General features: G+C 36.5%; 1 protein-coding gene across 1 annotated transcript; it reads right to left on the reverse strand.

Moving 5' to 3' along the window:
* Positions 1-64: 64 nt before the first annotated feature.
* top1b (DNA topoisomerase Ib) lies at positions 65-19,142 on the reverse strand. The gene is made up of 21 exons (XM_079400523.1): positions 18,929-19,142; positions 18,656-18,680; positions 15,281-15,377; positions 14,978-15,062; positions 14,815-14,864; positions 13,800-13,889; positions 13,626-13,716; positions 13,448-13,542; positions 13,240-13,355; positions 11,817-11,938; positions 11,569-11,691; positions 11,308-11,495; positions 8,547-8,691; positions 7,848-7,991; positions 5,641-5,826; positions 5,248-5,316; positions 2,994-3,108; positions 2,715-2,842; positions 2,531-2,625; positions 2,231-2,380; positions 65-1,750 (listed from the first exon to the last, which is right to left on the reverse strand). The coding sequence occupies exons 1-21, from the start codon at positions 18,959-18,961 to the stop codon at positions 1,648-1,650; spliced, it is 2,250 nt and encodes a 749-aa protein (XP_079256649.1). The 5' UTR covers positions 18,962-19,142; the 3' UTR covers positions 65-1,647.
* Positions 19,143-19,354: the final 212 nt, after the last annotated feature.

Raw genomic sequence — 19,354 nt, forward strand, 5'->3', positions numbered from 1 at the left:
CCGCAGGTGCAGATCGCTGCCTTCATGGCACGTTCACACGTTCAAAGCAGAAGACACGGAGGATGTGGGTACGACCTTAAAACCTTTATTCTAGACATATAATGTTAATAAACAAAACAAGAAAAACCCTCCTCACATGAAGTTTTTCCATATTTCTTCAGGAATGTGTAAATCTGTCCATTTGCTACATAGGGCAGTCTTTTTCTTTTTTTTTACCAAATATTGTCTCATACAAGTACCAAGCATTCAATTTTCATTCACTTCAGTTTCCCGCATCCAAGACCCAATTTCATTTAAATTACATATACATTTCTCTGTCATTAAGTTACTGTAAACAATGTCTATATAAATCAATATTAAACTAAACTTGGCTTACACTAAGAGTTCATGTACAGTTAAACTGTCAATAATTACACTGAATACATAACCTTCACAAAAGGACTATGTAACCTGATAATGTCCTACTACACTAATGCAAAGCAAAATCAACATTCAAGCTTACGTTGTTATACTGCCCAATACATTTGAAGGTGTGTTTAATTGTGTTATTAATCTTGCATATAACATTTACAACAATGTCTGAGCTCTAACCAGGTACCATATGACTTCAATGTAATTTATAGCCATTTAAAATATACAAAAAAAGCAGTCCTACCGAAAGGGCCTTTTTCTCAATTGGTATAAAAATATTTTCTTTAAGATAAGTGTTTTCTTACTTTTTAAAATGTGGTATAAAACAAAACAGGGCTATGAACGTGGGTGAAATATGGATAAAATGTTAAAAAGCCTAGCTGTTTTTCATTTCTATGCTATTAAAACCTGTAAGCAGAACTTTACAAGACTTCAAATAAAAAAGTACATTACCTAATAGATTTCTATAAGTACATCAAAGTGGTCAAAAACATATTTTTATATTGACAGTGCATATGATGGACAGTTCATATATACTAGTAACTAGTGCTGTGCAGCATATAAATAATTTCCTTTCATGAGAAAATGTTATACCACAGCAAATTTTCAGAAATTAAATTTCATAATAAAAAAAAACCCAGGATAATGCTAAACAGCATACACAGTAATGTGCTATATTTAAAATCATATTATTTTGGTAAAAGAAATTTCTTTGCACACATTAAAAAAATGAAAGGTACCCATCCCTGATAAAAACATTAAAACAACAAAAAAAGACTATATTCACATTTTGTTGCAATGCCTCATCATGACATTGGTGCCTCTGATTGCTTTTCTGTATATGTCAGCTAAAAACGTTTTTTCTTTAACTCGATTTTATACACAATTTCTCATTTAACATTTCTTTCATTTACGGATTGCAGTATTTCATTATTTTTTCCTATGAATATATACAATTCATCAATAAATCTGAAGGCTAAAACCAAAGGATACTAACTATCACAGCATGATATGAAACAACTACAGCCTTTCTTGAATAAAGATATGGTGTTCAGCAAGGCTCAGTAGCAGGCCCTCTTCTGTTTTCAAAAATGCAGTATGGGTTAAACAAATAACCACTGAACTAGACACTCATTTTGAGAGAAACTACTGGCTTGTTCTGTATGTTTTATATTACCTTGTGGTAAATCTTCTTGATATACAATTCATCAAATTAATAGCAATAAAATAAAAGCTTTAAAACTCAAAGTCTTCATCTGTCATGTCGATAGCCCAGGCAAACTTTTCTCGCTGTGTTTTGTTGTAAATCTTCTCAATGGGAACTCCCCATTTCTTGCACCTGTGAAGGGAAGAAAGGAGTAAACAAGATGTCGTGGCTGGAGAAAGTCTCTTTCACAAACACACACTTAGCATGGGTAAAGGTCAAAGGGATATTCTTCCACGCTTTTCCAAAACAAAGAGTCCTCGCATTTAGAAACTAGTGAATGGGCCATTGTGTCATAATAGGGAGTTTTTCCAAAAATAAGCCGAGAGGTGGGCTGATGACAGTACACACAGAGGCAGGAGTCTGGTCCAGGCACAGACCCTTCTCGGGGCCTAAACCGCCACTATTCCCACCCACGGATATTACATACAAGAGGAAAACCGCCAGAGCCCATTGTTCCTGCCTGCATGTTTTTCCCCTCTTTACTTTGAAAGGACATGCAACTTTAAAACTATTTCCACACTAGTACTTTTTGCACTAATGCTACAGTAAAGGTTAGACTACTAGAATGAATTCCAACTTGCCAAAGTCAATGTGAACACTGATTTCTCTTACCAGGTGACTGAGATTCGCGGGTCCAGGTAGTTGAGTTTAGATGTGCCTAATGCAATCTGTTTATTCTCTTCACGATCTGTGGCCTGAACTTCCAGCTTCATCAGCTGCTCAGATATCCTCTGCATTGCCTTCTTCTTTGTCTCCACCGCCCTTAATGCAACAAACACACATTTATCAGGGAAAACATGTATGGTTCTGGTCCTTTATATCTCCTTTTTACTACCTGCATTAATACATATTGGATCAGTTTTTAGTTTTTCAGAAAATTAATACAAAAGATTTAAATAACAGACTGCTTACTTTTTACTTTTGTCATCATGAAGCATCTTGGCGTCGGCTTTGGCTGCTTTAAGTTCCTTCTTGGCAGCAGAGAGCTGTTTGTTTTTCTCGTCTATCTACAATACCGATACACAAGGTTTCTGTTTATGGATGACAGCAAAAAGACAAGAATTCAAATGACTGATGGTGATTTAATCACTCGTACCTTGGTCTGTAAATTGTGCATGGATTTCTCAAAGGTTTTTGGTGGCGCCCTCTGGTGGTTGCAGAGAACAGCCACAGCGCGGTTCGCTCTGTTATACGACAGGATCTTCTCAGGGATGTTATCATCAGCTGTAACAATCAGGATGAAGGGGGTTTTGAGTCATTTAAAGAATTTAGAAATAAAACACCAGCTATAAATAACGAAACTACTAAATTATTTGGGTATCAGCCAATAATTCATTAAGTACACAGACATAGACAAGAGGAGAGACAGACTCACGGCTGGTCAGTTCTTTGAGCTGCTGTTGGAGGGTAATGGACGCGTTATAAGTGCGAAACACTTTCGCCGTCAACCCATCCATCAACTCCTGGAGATGTTTATTCAGAATTGATGTCTAAAGAACAAAGCAGACGGTTTACTTGATTATATATACTTGCTTTTTAAGGAATCGTGTCCAAATATGAGTATCAAATATGATCATCTCTCAGTCCTCGTATTGCATTGCATTATATATTTTGAACTACAGAGCTCTGATCATCAAACTAAGCAATTAAATATCATCTTACTAAGATGTATTATTGGAGATATAGAGTGACAGCTGATATTTGTATCATTTTATGCAAGTAGTCTGTTATACTAATCTCACTTATTACATTACAAGCTGTCAGACCTGACTATGTGTCCATATAAATATCAGCATCTGCACCAAATTGCATCATTTTGCTCAATTTGGGTCTGAATAAAACTGAAGATTTTTTCCTTCTTCAATATGAGCTTCATATTAAATGAGCCACAAAAGCCTGATATATCAAAAATGACACTCGACACAAAACACATACAGTCGGGTCCGAAAGTATTCATGCTTTTGCCTTTATACACCACTACAATGGATTTGAAATAAAACAATCAAGATGTGACTGAAGTGCAGACTTTCCACAAAAATATGACATTTACCATTTAGGAGTTACAGCCATACCTCCATTTTCAGGGGCTCAATAGTATTTGGACTGCTGACTAAGAAGAGGCTAATTGACCAGGTGTTGTCCATTCCCTCATTACTTCCAGACAAATGAAGCAGATAAAAGATCTGAAGCTGGTAAGAGGTATCAAATTGGCGTTTGGAAGCTGTTTGACTGGCGCTACCAATATGAAGTCCAAGCAGATCTCGATGAAAGTGAAGGAGGCCATCATTAAGCTGAAAAACAACATAAACCTATAGCAAAAACCTTGCTGTGGTGTGGCCAGATCAACGGATGGCTACATTCTTAAGAAGAAAGAAAGCACTAGTGAGCTCAACAACATCAAAAGGCCTGGAAGACCAAGGAAAACAACTAAAGTGGATGATCGCAGAATCCTTTCCTTGGTGAAGGAAAAACCCCTTCATAACATCAACAGAAATCAAGAATACTCTGGAGGAGGTAGGCACATCATTGACAAAAATCGTCAATCAAGAGACGCCTTCATGAATGTAAATACAGAGGGCTTACAACAACCACTGGTAACATTCAGGAGCAGGAAAGCAAGATTAGACTTTGCCAGAAAACATCTAAAAAGCCTCCCATGTTCTGGAATATGATTCTTTGGACTGATGAAACCAAGATTAGCTAACCTGTACCAACCTGATGGGAAGAGAAAAATATGGTGAAAGAAAGGAACAGTTTACGATCCAATGCACACCACATCAAGTGTCAAACGTGGTGGCGGCAGTGTGCTGGCGTGGGCATGTATGGCTGTTCACTGGTGTTTATTGGTGTAACTGCTGACAGAAGTATAGCAGGATGAATTCTGAGGTTTTGAAGGCTATACTCTGCTCACATTCAGCCAAATGCTACAAAACTGATGGGGAACACAGCTTCACAGTGCAGACAGATAATGACCCTAAACATACTGCGAAAGCAACTCAAGACTTCTTGAAGGCATAGAAATGGATTATTCTTCAGTGGCCAAGTCAGTCGCTTGATCTCAATCCAATAGAGCATGCTTTTCAGTTACTGAAGACAAGACTGAAGGCAGAAAGATCCACAAACAAGCAGCAACTCAAGGTGGCTGCAGTGAAGACCTGGCAAAGCATCTCCAGGGAGGAAACTCCAGACTAGACTCCAGACTACAGGCAGTCGTTGACTGCAAAGGATCTTCATCAAAGTATTAAAATTGTGCTTATATTTACAATTATGTCAAATACTATTGAGCCCCTGAACATGGAGGTACTTTGCTTAAAATGTCTGTAACTCCTAAATGGTAAATGTCATATTTTTGTGGAACCTCTTAAAATAAAGCTAAAAGTCTGCACTTCAATCACTTCAATTATTTTATTTCAAATCCACTGTAGTGGTGTATAAAAGCAAAAGCACAAACTCAGTCAGTGTCCGGATACTTCCGTACCTGACTGTATTTTTTTTTTTAGATTTTGTCTCAAATAAACTGCTGCATTTAAAACAAATAGATTTTTTCAGATTTATATTTCACATAACAGGCTTGTTTAAACAAGATGCACACTAGGTAGGAGGATGTTCATGGTGAAATGTAGTCTTACATTGAGTCGGTCAAACAGATCATCTTTCCCCTGCTTGTTTTCAAGGAACAACTGAAGATTTTTAAATACCTAACACAACAAAAACAATATACATTTATTAGTTATAAATATTAAAGAACATCTTAAACCTCCCTCCCCATCATCCAAAAAAGATGTTAAAGTGCCCCTATTATGGATGTTTAAAATAATGAAACGAGTGAATCGTTTGGGAGTCGTTGAGCAAGAAAGGTAAAAATAAATGCATATTATAAGAAAATGAAAGTGTTTTTTGACCTTGCATGCATGTCAACCTGTTGTTGGGGACTCCCAAAACCAAAATATGAACCTGTCATAAGCCATAATAGAGGCACTTTCAATATCACCAATATGCTGCTCGTATTTAGATTGTCTCACTCTTTTCTCCACGGGGACTTTGTTGTAGTAACGGATGGAGTCTTTTCCCGGGAAGTCGAGCTCCACCACGTAGTCCTGTCCGTCCATCTGAGGGTGCAGTCTGATGTGCTCCACACGCAGAGAGCAGCAGCCCACCGTATCTGCCGTCTCCCCCTCGTCCTTCTCATTACCAGCCCTCAGAGCCAACTTCACACGAACACAAACACACTACACTGTTAACTCCCAGCACACATCAAGAGCTTCCAGTGCAGCACAGAGTCAAGAGCCAAACACCTCAGGCCATCCTGATAAACGGTTGTTTGAAATCACGTCGAAATCAGAGCAAAAACACCTGTTTAATTCCAAGGGTCAGACAGAGGGTGGAAATGGTCTAAATTATGATTATTTCAGGAGCATAAAAATGTACTAATTATAATTATGCATTATATGTTATATCATTGGTTCTCAACTGGTAGGTTGCAGTTCTGTTCTGATTTGTTGCGAACAGCTGGTGTAAAAAAAAATATTCCAAATATAAATAATAAATACAGTACAACTCAATATATTTAGGATGAAAAAATAAGTCAATCAACTTTCACCAAGGAAACCGGATTTACTATAAATATGCAACAATTAAATACACTAGGTTGAAGTGATTAGATTTTGATGAATTATTGGCTGCAGATATTTGTAATAATTATTTAAAAATAAATAATATTTATATCTAATTAATTTTAGCCTATATAAATCATTTAAATAAATTTATTTTGATATAGTATTCAAGATTTTTATTTGTCACATACACAATTATACAGAGTATAACCAGCAGTGAAATGTAGGATATTTCTGTTTACTAATAATTTTGCAATAATTGTATTTTTGTGGTCTAATTAAAATCATAATTATTATTATTATTATTATTATTATTAGAGCCCGACCGATATATATTGTTTTGCCGATTTTATCGCCCGATATGAGCCTGTCGCAGATATATCGGTATCGGCGAATATGCCGCCGATATGGCGCGGCGATGTGAACTTTTTTGTTTTTTTTACAGAACATCTAGACCTTTTTCCTGAGTAACCGATAAGCACCGTCATTACTGAGATGAAATGCTTCTAAATGGTGTAATTACTTAGTTTGTCCAGCAGAGCGCGCTCCATTGTTTGCTAATGGCGACCCAGGTCAGTGTAGTATAGAGATGCGCGGATGAGCTCAAACTTGACGCGAGTCCGCTGCTTCAAATTATCCGTCAGTCACCAACCCGCACCTATAGTTGATCCTCACATTACAATGATTCTAATTCTTAGTTTAGCATGATGATATGATGAACGGATGGTTAATTTTTAACAGCAGACCTTAGAGCTGATCTGTGCATCGCTGCACGTGTTTGTGGCCACCGGAACTGATAACGGCAGTCAGTGCTTGTGTTTATATCATCCAGCGTCCCAGAACTCATGCTTATCACATAGTGATATCACTCATGCTTACACAACATAGTTTGTCAGTAACATAGCAGATTGAAAAGGTAGTATCTTTCTGCAGTCCAGTAGACGGCAGTGCGGTGGTGGCTTGTGTCTGCTGAATGGTGATTTAACGCTACGTTGTCACCTAGTTGGTGAGATGCAACGCTATAAAGTAAATAAACATTGTCCCAGTCTTTTACTCTCACAATGAGCTTATCATACTTGTTTGCTCATTAGTAGGGTCTATGATTTCCTTGACCTCGATACAGAAGACATGGACGGAAGCGCGGATCCCGTCATAAAAGCGGAATTTACTGTCTAACGCGGAATTTCACGTAATCTGTCATATTTGTGATGAATAAATAAAGAACAGGTCAATACACTTTAATCAAATCGCGATAGTGTCTGTGAATATTAAACTGCAAAATACTAGGCTATTTAAATACAAATCCTCATGTTCTGCGTGTTCATTTGATTACCAGGAAATACACAACACAGAAAATTTTTTTTTTTTATATATATATATATATATTGTTATATATATGCAATACGTTAATATGCATATTAATAAGCAACTAGTTAAAAGTAAATAATGTTCCCCTATCTAAAATATTACCAATTACTTAATAAAAAATGGTGGATTATGACCAAAATCTTAATTCACTATTGAAAGTTCAATTTAGCACAAGATTAGACCAATTTGAAAGAAAATGCAGTGGATGTAACAGCTGATCTAAACCAGCCATTGTGATGAAGTGAGACCTTGTCAATGAAGTACAGAGCGACGGCTCTCTGTCTGATCCTCATCTCTTTACTCCTCCAGTCCTCGCGGTACTGCGCTCGGATGCGCTCCACACACTTCTTCAGCCGCCGCGCCGTCTCGTACTTCTGCCAGTCCTTCTCCCCCTGAGACACATGCAAAAATCAACAGCTTGATTTTACTTGTAGTGAATTCATTTCAATGAACCCATTCAAAATCAACTCAACAATTCATTACTTAGAATTGCTGTCAAAAGTCCATTGATTGTATTTCATATGCCAGTTTGTCAACATACACTGCCATTCAACGTTTGCATAGCACCATTAATCAATTAATCGACTACTTGATGATTAACGGTCCATTCAAAATGTGGGGTCAGTAAGATTTTTAAAAGAAGTCTCTTATGCTCACCACATTAAAAATGCAGTAAAAAACAGTTGTAAAATATTATTATAATTTAAAATAACGGCTTTGTACTTGAATATATCATATGCTGATTTATTATCAATGTTCACTCTAATGCACACCAGTAATAAAGTGTGTGTATTGTAGGAGCTAGACGATGACGTAAAGGTATAGTAGTGGTGTACCATTTTAGGGGAATATTTTCACCCCTACCCCTTGATACTCTGTTTGAAGGGACAAGAGGAAGGGGTATAAAATAAAACTGGGACTGGGCCTTAGTGTTGGGAGTTTCTGACCTTGATTCTGGAGCTGGGGTTGAGCATGATGTATTTGATGGAGCCCTGAATGTTCTCCGTCCACGACACCAGCCACGTGACTTTATTATCATGACGAACTTCCTTCCACCTGGTGCCTGGAGGCGGTTTAGGGTGAACCGAATCTCTGAGGACAACAGACAATGGGGGACCATCATATTCAAAATACAAGTTACAGTTTTACTGCTTGTTGATAAAAGTTTTGTTTTAACTTGACTTTGAAATCTAATGTGGAAAACTGACATTCCTTCAGTTGAAGATCTGTATGAAAGATATTATCAGAGTTTGGGCATGACACATCTGCCAAAGCAAAACAGGATCAGGCCGGCCAAAACACACACAGGAAGCGGCCCTCTGACACGCTCTCAGGATGAGCGGTGAGCAACAACAACAACAATGGCCAGCTAAATATATGGGCTGCCTCAGGTCAAGTGCTCTGATCAGCACAGCCAATTCCTCTGATTATTAACCACTAAACTAACATTTGTGAGAAAGAAGTGTGCTTAATTGCTGTGTATGTGCACTTGTAGTGTACTTCAAATCTGTACTCGCAGATAATATAATATTAATTACATAAAATGCCACTTAAGGTTTCCTTTGTCTTTGGAGTGTTACAAGCTGTTTGTGAATAGATAAGATCTGTAAAGTTGCAAAGACTAAAGTCTCAAACCCAAAGAGATATTCTTTATAGAAGCTAAGACTCTGCCACGCCCCCTGAAACGGCTCATTCAAACACGCCCCCACATGTCTACGTCACAGTGTGGGAAGATTTGCATAACACCGCCCAAATGTATACGCAATGAAAGAAGGCGTAACTATTATTCTCGCTGTAGTTGCTGCCGCCGGCGCCATGTCCTGGAGACGCTGTGTTTCGATGTGAAAGAGAAAGTACTTTGTTTGGGTTTCCAAAAGAGGACACAACTAGAAATCAGTGGTTAAGTTGTATTTACAACACTGTTCCAGAACAGTTCAACCCAAATATTAAGAGTGTGTGTAGCGCAACTTACAGAGGACTATTTCCTGAACCTGGGAGAGTAGCCTACAATGTGAACACTATGAATGGCTGTTTCTATGAAGTGGGGCAATTCCAACGTCGCATAGACAGTCTGGCGCTTCTGACTCACAGCCTGTAAGTATGTTTCTGCTACTGACGATTCAAACGCGTGTTTTGCGCTGTGTAGAGTAGTGCTTGTTGTTTGTCGTTTCTCCGATCACAAATGCAGAAATGGTAAAAAGACAGTATAAGTCATTATAATCAGTAATTATGTCCCCACTGGATGCAACAAATGCCTCGTTTATAATGGGTTTTATTGTGTTTGTGTCGTCGCACCGGGACACAGCATCACAATACAGTGAGGGGCGTAACATTTCCATCTCACGCTTGAGGTATCCGGCCAATCACAACGCACCGGATAGCTGGCCAATCAGAGCAGGCCTCGCTTCTCAGAACGATGAGCTTTGTAAAAATTGAAAGGCGGAGCATAGAGGAGCAACAATAATGTACAGTATGTGGAAAATAATGTGTTTTTTGAACCTCGAAGCGAGTAAACATGGCATTACACCAAATACACAAAATAATGTTCTTTTTAGCAACATCATATGACCCCTTTAAACAGAGTTCATTTTCATGACTAATGTTTATTAACACACTTAAGTACACTTTAAGAAGTGTGCGTTATAATAATTTCAAATTAAAACTTTTACTTTAAAATGCATTTTAAATCATTATAATTACTTTGTCGAGCTTCAAAATACACTTATTTTGATGTGGTGACTAACATACTTCATGTTACATGTGCTTACATACACATGAAATGTACTTAATCGTAACTTTAACTGTAGTGTGCTATTTGATATTAATATCTTGATATTGATATTAAAGTTAATATATCTTAAATGTACTAAACTGCAGCTTCATCATCACAAATATTACTACAAATACATATAATACTTAAAGTTTCAATACAAATGACATTTAAGTTTATTTTAGTTTAGTTTTTTAATTAACAAACACATTTATTGCCCAGTTCAACCACATTTCAAAGGCAACAGAAGTAACTGCAAAATGTCCTATTAAATGTGTCAAAATTAAATTAATTATATTAATTTAATTTGAATTTAAACTATAATACGTTTTCATGCAATTTAAATTAACATGCAGAGAAAAGTATATTATTTCTGTAATAAGTTCTTATTGTTGCTTTGGTGCATTTCTCAAACAGAAATGAAATTTTTACAAACTCTTGTTCAGCCTCCACATCATCTAATCACTTGTGCACATCATAAAAGCAGTTTCTCATTCCCTTGAACAAGTTGCGAACTTGCAATTGCTTTGGTACATTCATGCAACTGATTATGTGCATTTGTCTGCTGTTTCCTACATTATCAGTTGCTATTGTCATGTTGCTCAAAATGTATTACTGTATATAGTTCTCGGTGCTACTGTCTTACCCCTCAGATGTGTCCTTCTAAATTAGTAATGCATTACTTTACTAGTTACTTAAAAAAATTTGTGCTTGTAAAGCGTTACCCCCAACACTGGTCATGAATATGATAATTAGCAAATATAAAGCTGAATTGTAATATATAGTTATAAGCATATTTATTAAAAACAAGTTTTGTAATAATTATTTCGGACCTTTTGACACTGATGAGAATTCAGATTCGGACCTTTGAATGTAAACTTTGAGACCCTGTTCAACAGCATGAAACCAGTAATAATACTGAACCCTCAGGGACTGACTTGCTGCAGTTGATGATGATGTCCTCGGGGCGAATGCGGCGTTTCAGTTTGCCCATCTTAGGATGATCCCCGCGGCCACGGAACAGACCTGGTGGCTCGATCCGGAAGTTCCCGATCCGCTCCTTGTGATTGTCCATGACGCAGTATCCGTACTCCTGCAGAATGCGCTCGTTCTCTTCTTTGATTTTCTGTAGAAACGTGACGAATTGATTGATAGCTCAAATAGTTTCTGCTTGTGTTCAGGTGCAGTGACAAACTAACCTGTTTCTCCTCTTTTGACATCTGTTTTCTGGCCTCGGATTGTGCTTTAAAGTACTCTTGCATCTCAGTGAAGTCACATTTCTTCAGCTCTGTGATCTTTGACTTCTCCTCTGATTTCATTTCCTTACAAGAAACAGTTGTGAGATAATGTGTCTATAAGAACAAATTCAAACTTCCAGCTGCTGATAAAACTATTCCTTTAAACTGGCAGTATACTGACAGCAGTAATGTGTTGAAAAGTGTGTTACCTTCCTCCAATCTTTAAAGAAGTTCTTTCTAAATATGTCTTTAGTTGTGTACTCATGGTCAAGCATTTTTGCATAAAACGTGGCCACTTCTTCTGCACCAGGGCTCAGTTTCATGGCCTTTCCTGTGGACCACATGATAATTATCCTTCAATATCCTCATCATACACCACAATATACACTCATTGTACATGCTGATGTCATTTTATTTTAAAAACTGACTATTTGTGACTGACATTTAATTTTGTCTTTTCTAATTAATTAGTTATCTCTTTTAAAAAGTATACTAGGTAAACTGACCCTAGTAAAAAAGTCATAAATTGAAAATACATTTATTTCATACTAAGTATAGTTCAAATCTGTTAACATATATACCGACGTCAATCAAGACTTAATAAAAATTATAATTATACTTTATTTGGAGTATCACTTGTGCACAATGCATATTTCTTAATATTAAGCCTAAAATGTGTTTTAATGTCACTATTCATAAGGATTGTGTGATCTTTGAATAATATCACTCTTTAAATGCAAGATATTTGAAGTGTACCTGAAGTATACTTGCAAAAGTTCCACTTTAGCACAATCAAATATACTTAAGTATATCTTTAGTTGGACTGCAGCACAATTAAAGTGCATTAAGTACAAATTATTTGTTCCAATTTAGTATACCAAAAGTACAATTGCAGGGTATTTTTATTAAGTACAGAAATATGTAAATGTTAAATGAAATAAATGTATTTCAAATACATTTTAGTATATTTATTTTTTCACAAGGGTATAACTTACTAAACGCTAAACATTTAACAGCACTTTTTACAGGAAAATTAAAGGAACACTCCACTTTTTTTGAAAATAGGCTCATTTTACAACTCCGCTAGAGTTAAACAGTTGAGTTTTACCGTTTTTGAATCCATTCGGCCGATCTCTTGGTCTGGCGGTAGCACTTTTAGCATAGCTTAGCATAGATCATTGAATCGGATTAGACCATTAGCATCTTGCTCAAAAATGGCCAAAGAGTTTCGATATTTTTCCTATTTAAAGCTCGACTCTTCTGTAGTTACATCGTCATTCTGGCGTAATAATCAAGGAGCTTTGCTGCCGTACTGTGGGTGCAGCAGGCGCAGTGATATTACGCAATGCCTGAAAGTAGTACCTAGTTATGCTAAGCTAAGCTAAAAGTGCTACCACCAGACCCGGAGATCGGCTGAATGGATTCAAAAACAGTAAAACTCAACTGTTTAACTCTTGGGGAGTTGGAAAATGAGCCAATTTTCGAAAAAATCGTAGTGTTCGTTTAACTTAAAGTGATTGTATTGTTGCATTATTGGTCAATCTGTAATGATTTTAGGATAGTATTGTGTAGTGTTTTTGAGCAGAATATGATAGCGGACAGGTGGCGGGGTCAAAGGCCAACACTCCTCACCATCATAATAAAACCTGATACGGCCTGGCAGGGGTTCATACGGCGGGGGAAACACAGGCCCTTTATGCTCCAGAAACCTCCACTTGGAGCCATCTGTGTATTTCTCCTCTTCCCACCTGAGACACAGTGGAAGACACAGACAAGCATTGCAGAAACACAAGAAGGGAGAAACATTTGACAGTACAGGTTTGTCTCAATTGTGTCTTACCATTTCCACTTCTCCTCTGGCTCGTTTTTGGCTTTCTTCTTCCCTCCAGTGGAGTCTTTCTTTACCTCTTTGGTCTTCTTCTTTGGTTTCTTTTCCTGGATGGGTCAGATCTGACATGAGCAACAGTCCAATGCCAAAGTGAAGGAGAAGATAGTTTAGGAGAAAGAGTGATGCATACCTCCCTCTCCTCATAATCACTGTCCTCCGGTCTACGTTTTTTCACTTTCTTCTCATTGTCTACTTTTACCTTTTTGGGTTTGTGTTCATACCTGCTTTACAAACAGAAATATTATGGGTTTAGCAAACGAGTGCGTATGCTGAGGATGATGGGAATTGAGCAAATTGCACATACTCGTCTTCATCCCGCTCTCTCTTGAGAGGTTTCTCATGTTTGATGGGATGATGATAGCCATTGTCCTCTTCCACTTTAATTGACAGAGAGCTGAAACAAGACATAAGCAGGGGGACATTTTACATAATTTTAAAGACATAATTTGTAAAAATTACACCACAGATAAAATTTATACAACGGGCCTGAAAGATTACAAAGTGAAAAACCTGAAATGTTTATCTTGGTGCATATATAAAATAACTGAATTAATATTTTCCAATGTGCAAATCAAAACACTATGACTTACAGTATACAGTTGTGCTCAGAATGTGCAAAATGTTAATAATTGAAACACAATAAGAGGGATCATGAAAATTGCATGTTATTTGTATGTAGTATTGTCCTGAGTAAGCTATTTTACATAACAGATGTTTACAAATACTCCACAAGACAAAATAATAACTGAATAAATGACCCCGTTCAAAAGTTTACATACCCTTGAATCTTAATACTATGTGTCATTTCCTGGATGATCCAAGACTATATTTACATTTTGTGATAGTTGTTCATGAGTCCCTTGTTTCTCCTGAGCAGTTCAACTGTCTGCTGTTCTTCAGAGAAATCCCCCAGCTCCTGCACATTCTTTGGTTTTACAGCATCTTCTGCATATCTGAACCCTTTCCAAAAGTGACTGTATGATTTTGAGATCCATATTTTCACACTGAGGACAACTGAGGGACTCATGAACAACTATCACAAAATATAAAGACAGTCGTAGATCATCCAGGAAATGACACATTAAGATTCAAGGGTATGTAAACTTTTGAATGGGGTCATTTTTATAAATTCATTTGTTATTTTGTCTTGTGGAGTATATGTAAACATCTGTTATGTGAAATAGCTTATTCAGGACAGTACTAAATAAAAAATAAGACATGATTCGTCTTTTGTTTCAATTATTAAAATTTTGCACATTCTGCAAGGGGCGTGTAAACTTATGAGCACAACTGTAAATGAGGAACATCGCTTGTCTCACCTTACAAAGCCGTTCTCTTTATCTCGATATTTCCCATCAGAACTATGAAACTTCACAAAAACACAAAAACTAAGATTTATAAATACGTAAAGAATGCTCAAACAGACACATTATTTCATTCATTATATTTTGCAACTGTCTGGTATGGCACAAATAAATCAACCTTTTCTTCTTTTTGCTTTTCTTTGTGCTTAAGCCGCTCTTTTTCTTTCTCTCGATGCTTCTTCTCAGAAGAGCTTCTGGGTTCACTGTGACAAATGAAAAAAAGATAAGTTTCTCCTATAGGACACTAGATAAATGAATCTCTGATGATGACTAATGCCACTGAAACGTGCAGGACTGCAAACTCTTACAGCAGATCAATATGCCAAAGCTGGATAAAGAGCAGAGGTCAGAATACAAGCAGTAATGATGTTTACAAACCTTAAAGAAATGTCAAAATAACTGAAGTTATAAAAAGAATCACCTGTTGCCGTTCTTCGGGTTTTCTCGCTCCTTGTCTCTCTTGTGCTCTTTGTGGTTGTGTTCTCGGTCTTTATGTTTGTCCTTGTGTTTGTGTGAATCTGAGCCAAGTGTCATACAGACCAGTGAGAAAACCAGACAGGTTTTAGGGATGCCATAAATCTCAATGAAATTCATCAGAATTCATACGAATTAAAGGAATAGTTTGCCCAAAAATGAAATCTGCTTAAAATTGACTGACCCTCAGGCCAACCGAGATGTAGACGAGTGTGTTTCTTCAAATGTAGCACTGCATCATATGCTCATCCTCTGCAGTGAATGGGTGCCGTCAGAATGAGAGTCCAAACAGCTGATAAAAACATCACAATAATCCACAAGAAAAGCTGTGTTTGTAATGAGAAACTCCATCATTAAGATGTTTTCAAACTGTTGCTTCCAGCTAAAATATTATTGCTTTCTCCAACGAAAAAGACATCTCGTGTGAATCAGGAGAGAAATAAGCACAGCATCGTTTACAAGTGAAACAGTCCAGAATAGTTCAAAACAAGTATGTGGGTGGATTTTGCTGTGAGACGACAAACAAGAAGCTTCTCAACGCTTCTTAAGACATTGACTGATAGACTGTGGATTACTGTGATGTTTTATTCAGCTGTTTGGACTCTCATTCTGACGGCACCCATTCACATTGGTGAGCAAGTGAAGAATGGGAATGTTACATTTTGGATGGCCTAGGGGTGAATATATTTTCAGCAAATTTTCATTTTTTGGGTGAACCTTTAATAAAACATTTGTAAAAGCAATTGACACAGTGATACACTCTTAACACCCCTCAAATTAACACCCCTCGAATGTCTGTGATGTGCAATTACTTGAAACAGTATCATGTTGCACCATGTAAATACCATAGTATATGAATATGGTAATCATAGAATATGAGAACATATATTGAGTAAGTGCATCCATTAGACTTATTAAGATTTTGGACACTTTTAATTGATATTTTATTCATTAACACAGAAAAAAACATGGACAAAATGAAAGATCAGTCTTTTGTATAGTCAGTTGTATATGCCTATTTTTTGCAATTATCTAGCGAGTCAAGCCTACTGTATTAATAACTGAAGAAATATTTATTTTTATTTATTAGTTTCAGTTGAGAAAACGAGCAATAACCCTAGATAACATCATATTATTTAATTCTTCATCATGGAAAAAAACATCTTTACCCTGCTCTTCCATTTGTAGTCAACCTCATTAAACCTAACAAATTACTCAATCAGAGACAAGTTTAGATTGAAACATCAACCTTAAAAACTCTGATTGGCATAAACACATTATTCATTCATAATACGCTTACTGCAGCACAACAGCACATCAATGATTATGGTCATGTACAAACACAATGTGCTGTTCTCATTCAATTCTTCATGTGCAACTTGCTTTTCCGCTACTGTATCATTTAAGACCACACGAAACATGTGAAACGTGATGCTTTGGCAGTGTACTAGATCGTGAAGCCAATCCAACGACTGCATGGGTCTGCCAGCTCAAAAAACTCATCTTTCAATGTCAAAAGACACATCAGAATTACACCCAATTATATGTATACATCAAAATATTAATCTCTTGCATTTACTTAACCCTCTAGTGCTCCTTGTGTGTAGGCCTTTTTTATTTCAATTAAATTAATGTACTATATTTTAGCTTGATATTTTTGGTCACAGTTTATTTTAAGGTCCAATTACTATGATATTTGCCTCAATAAACTCATAATTTGTTGTTTATTAATAGTTAGTAAGGTAGTTGTTAAGTTTAGGTATTGGGTAGAGTTAGGGTTGTGAAATATGGTCATGCAGATTATGTGCTTTAGAGGTACTAATAAACAGCCAATATGGGACCCTGGACCACAAAACCAGTCATAAGGGTCAATTTTGTGAAAGCTTGAGTAAATAATATTTCCATTGATGTATGGTTTGTTATGATAGGACAATATTTGGCTGAGATACAACTATTTGAAAATCTGGAATCTGAGGGTGAAAAAAAATCAAAATATTGAGAAAATCACCTTTAAAGTTGTTCAAATGAAGTTCTTAGCAATGCATATTACTAATCAAAAATTAAGTTTTGATATATTTACAGTAGGAAATTTAGAAAATATCTTAATGGAACATAATCTTTGCTTAATATCTTAATGATTTTTGGCATAAAAGAAAAATCAATAATTTTGACCCATACAATGTGTTGTTGGCTAGCCCAGCGACTTAAGACTGCTTTTGTGCTCCAGGGTCACATATGTTAATAACAGGCATGCTAATAAGCTACTAGTTATATAGTTATAATAGGAGGAATTGGTCCCTTAACTGTTGACAGTATTTTTTATTTAATTCTTTGAATGTTTAGTGGATATTGTGATACCAAATTATATTTATGCAGTAGTTTTAATCCATTTAATGAACATGATAATGATTTTTATACCCATATAACCTTTTCAAATCATGTCCATTATTTACTTATTTTTGTATTCACATTCTAAAAAACCAAAACTTAACAAAAGAACTTACAAATAAGCATAATTTCCTAAATAAAATGACTAAAAATAGTGCAAATAATGTAATTTCATGTACCAGAACTCAAAGTGACAAATAGATCAACTAAACAGAAAAGAAGCAACAAAAAAGTGCTTTATTGCACTGTTTAAAGTGTGCAGGGTGTACAGGCTTATGGGTGATCTGATAGCATCACTGTAGCTTTGCAGGCGTTCAGAGGAGTGTTTAGAGAGTAATATCAGCGCACATGAGCTTTAACAAGGACTGTAATGCAACATAAGAAGAAACATATTGAAAAAAGAGCTGTGTCCACCTATATACTGAATGATTGCCATATTCATATACCCCAAACCATAGTATTACCAGGAAGTATACTACATGATGACAGTACTTTATTTTAATGTTACTAACCATAGTGATTTACCACAGACAAAGCTTCTTTCATATTACTGTATTATGATTTTGCATTACCAGCGGGGGTAACCATGTTATTTTTGTGGGAGCACATCAGCTTACCATAGTGACAGTGCTGCATATTATCTTTATTATAGCTGCTGTCTCTCATAGAAATGCTGCTTATGTGCAGAGAAAAGAAAATGGCGCAGAGACTAAGTCCTGTCTTTCAGCGCCAGATGCTTTAAACCCGACACCATGATCGCTCATATATCTGCTTCTCTACACGAATGCATCTCGGTGTGAGGTATTTCAGGTGTTAAGTGCGTTTTCACAGCTGTTTTTGAACAATAGACGGGTCTCAGACGCCATGTCTGCTTCATCTCACTGTGTTTAACTGTAATGAGCTTCATCTCTTCTCTCCTGTCAAAAACACTTACTATAGTCCTCAGACCCAGACTGCATCTGAAACACACATTTATACAGCATTTTAACATATTAGGTTACATGTCAATGACACAAACGCGTGCATTTAGAAGATATTCGCGCATAAAGTTGGCGTTGCGCAATTGCAATGTTGTCCTTTTACGTGCAATCTTAACTTTTCGTTTGTAAAGTTCACTGCAATCACGGAGCATTTGTTTATTATTATTATTGCAGATATATGTGCTGCGAGAATGGTTCAATATAGAGAAGATGCTCGAAACTGGTACCTGGTGCCGTTTGTGTGCATGCTCTCCACTCATGTTGAGACTGAAGATGACGATGATGATGAAGGTAATAGCTGGAAACGATGAAGCTGTCTGTGTTTTAAAAGCTGTGACAGAATGATGGAAGAGTTCAGTCGTCGGGCTGTGGCGCGACTGCGCATGCGCAGCTTCATAATAACACTGCTGTCTAACCACAGTATTATACAAACTTTACACTAATCTTCACCGGTTTTTAACCCTCTTTTGGTGACAATACCATACCAGTGAATTTTGTCAAAAAAATACTATAGTAGTTTATAGTAAATACTATAGTCTTTTTGAACCATACTATAGGCTAGTAATTGTATTATACTGTATATATTATATTATTTACAACACTTTAATGAATGCTACAGCATACTGTAGTAGTGAACTGATAAAACTACTTTA

The sequence above is a fragment of the Barbus barbus genome, assembly GCF_936440315.1.
Source record: "Barbus barbus genome assembly, chromosome: 40".
Classification (NCBI taxonomy): domain Eukaryota; kingdom Metazoa; phylum Chordata; class Actinopteri; order Cypriniformes; family Cyprinidae; genus Barbus; species Barbus barbus.

What these genes read in the sequence shown, in the direction of transcription:
- top1b (XM_079400523.1), bottom strand. Translation starts at nt 18,961, where the DNA reads ATGAGTGGAGAGCATGCACACAAACGGCACCAG. An exon ending in TATCAGGTTTTATTATGATG is followed by an intron (nt 11,939 to 13,239) that starts GTGAGGAGTGTT and finishes TGTGGTCCACAG; the next exon opens with GAAAGGCCATGAAACTGAGC. An exon ending in GCTCAAAGAACTGACCAGCC is followed by an intron (nt 2,843 to 2,993) that starts GTGAGTCTGTCT and finishes TGATTGTTACAG; the next exon opens with CTGATGATAACATCCCTGAG.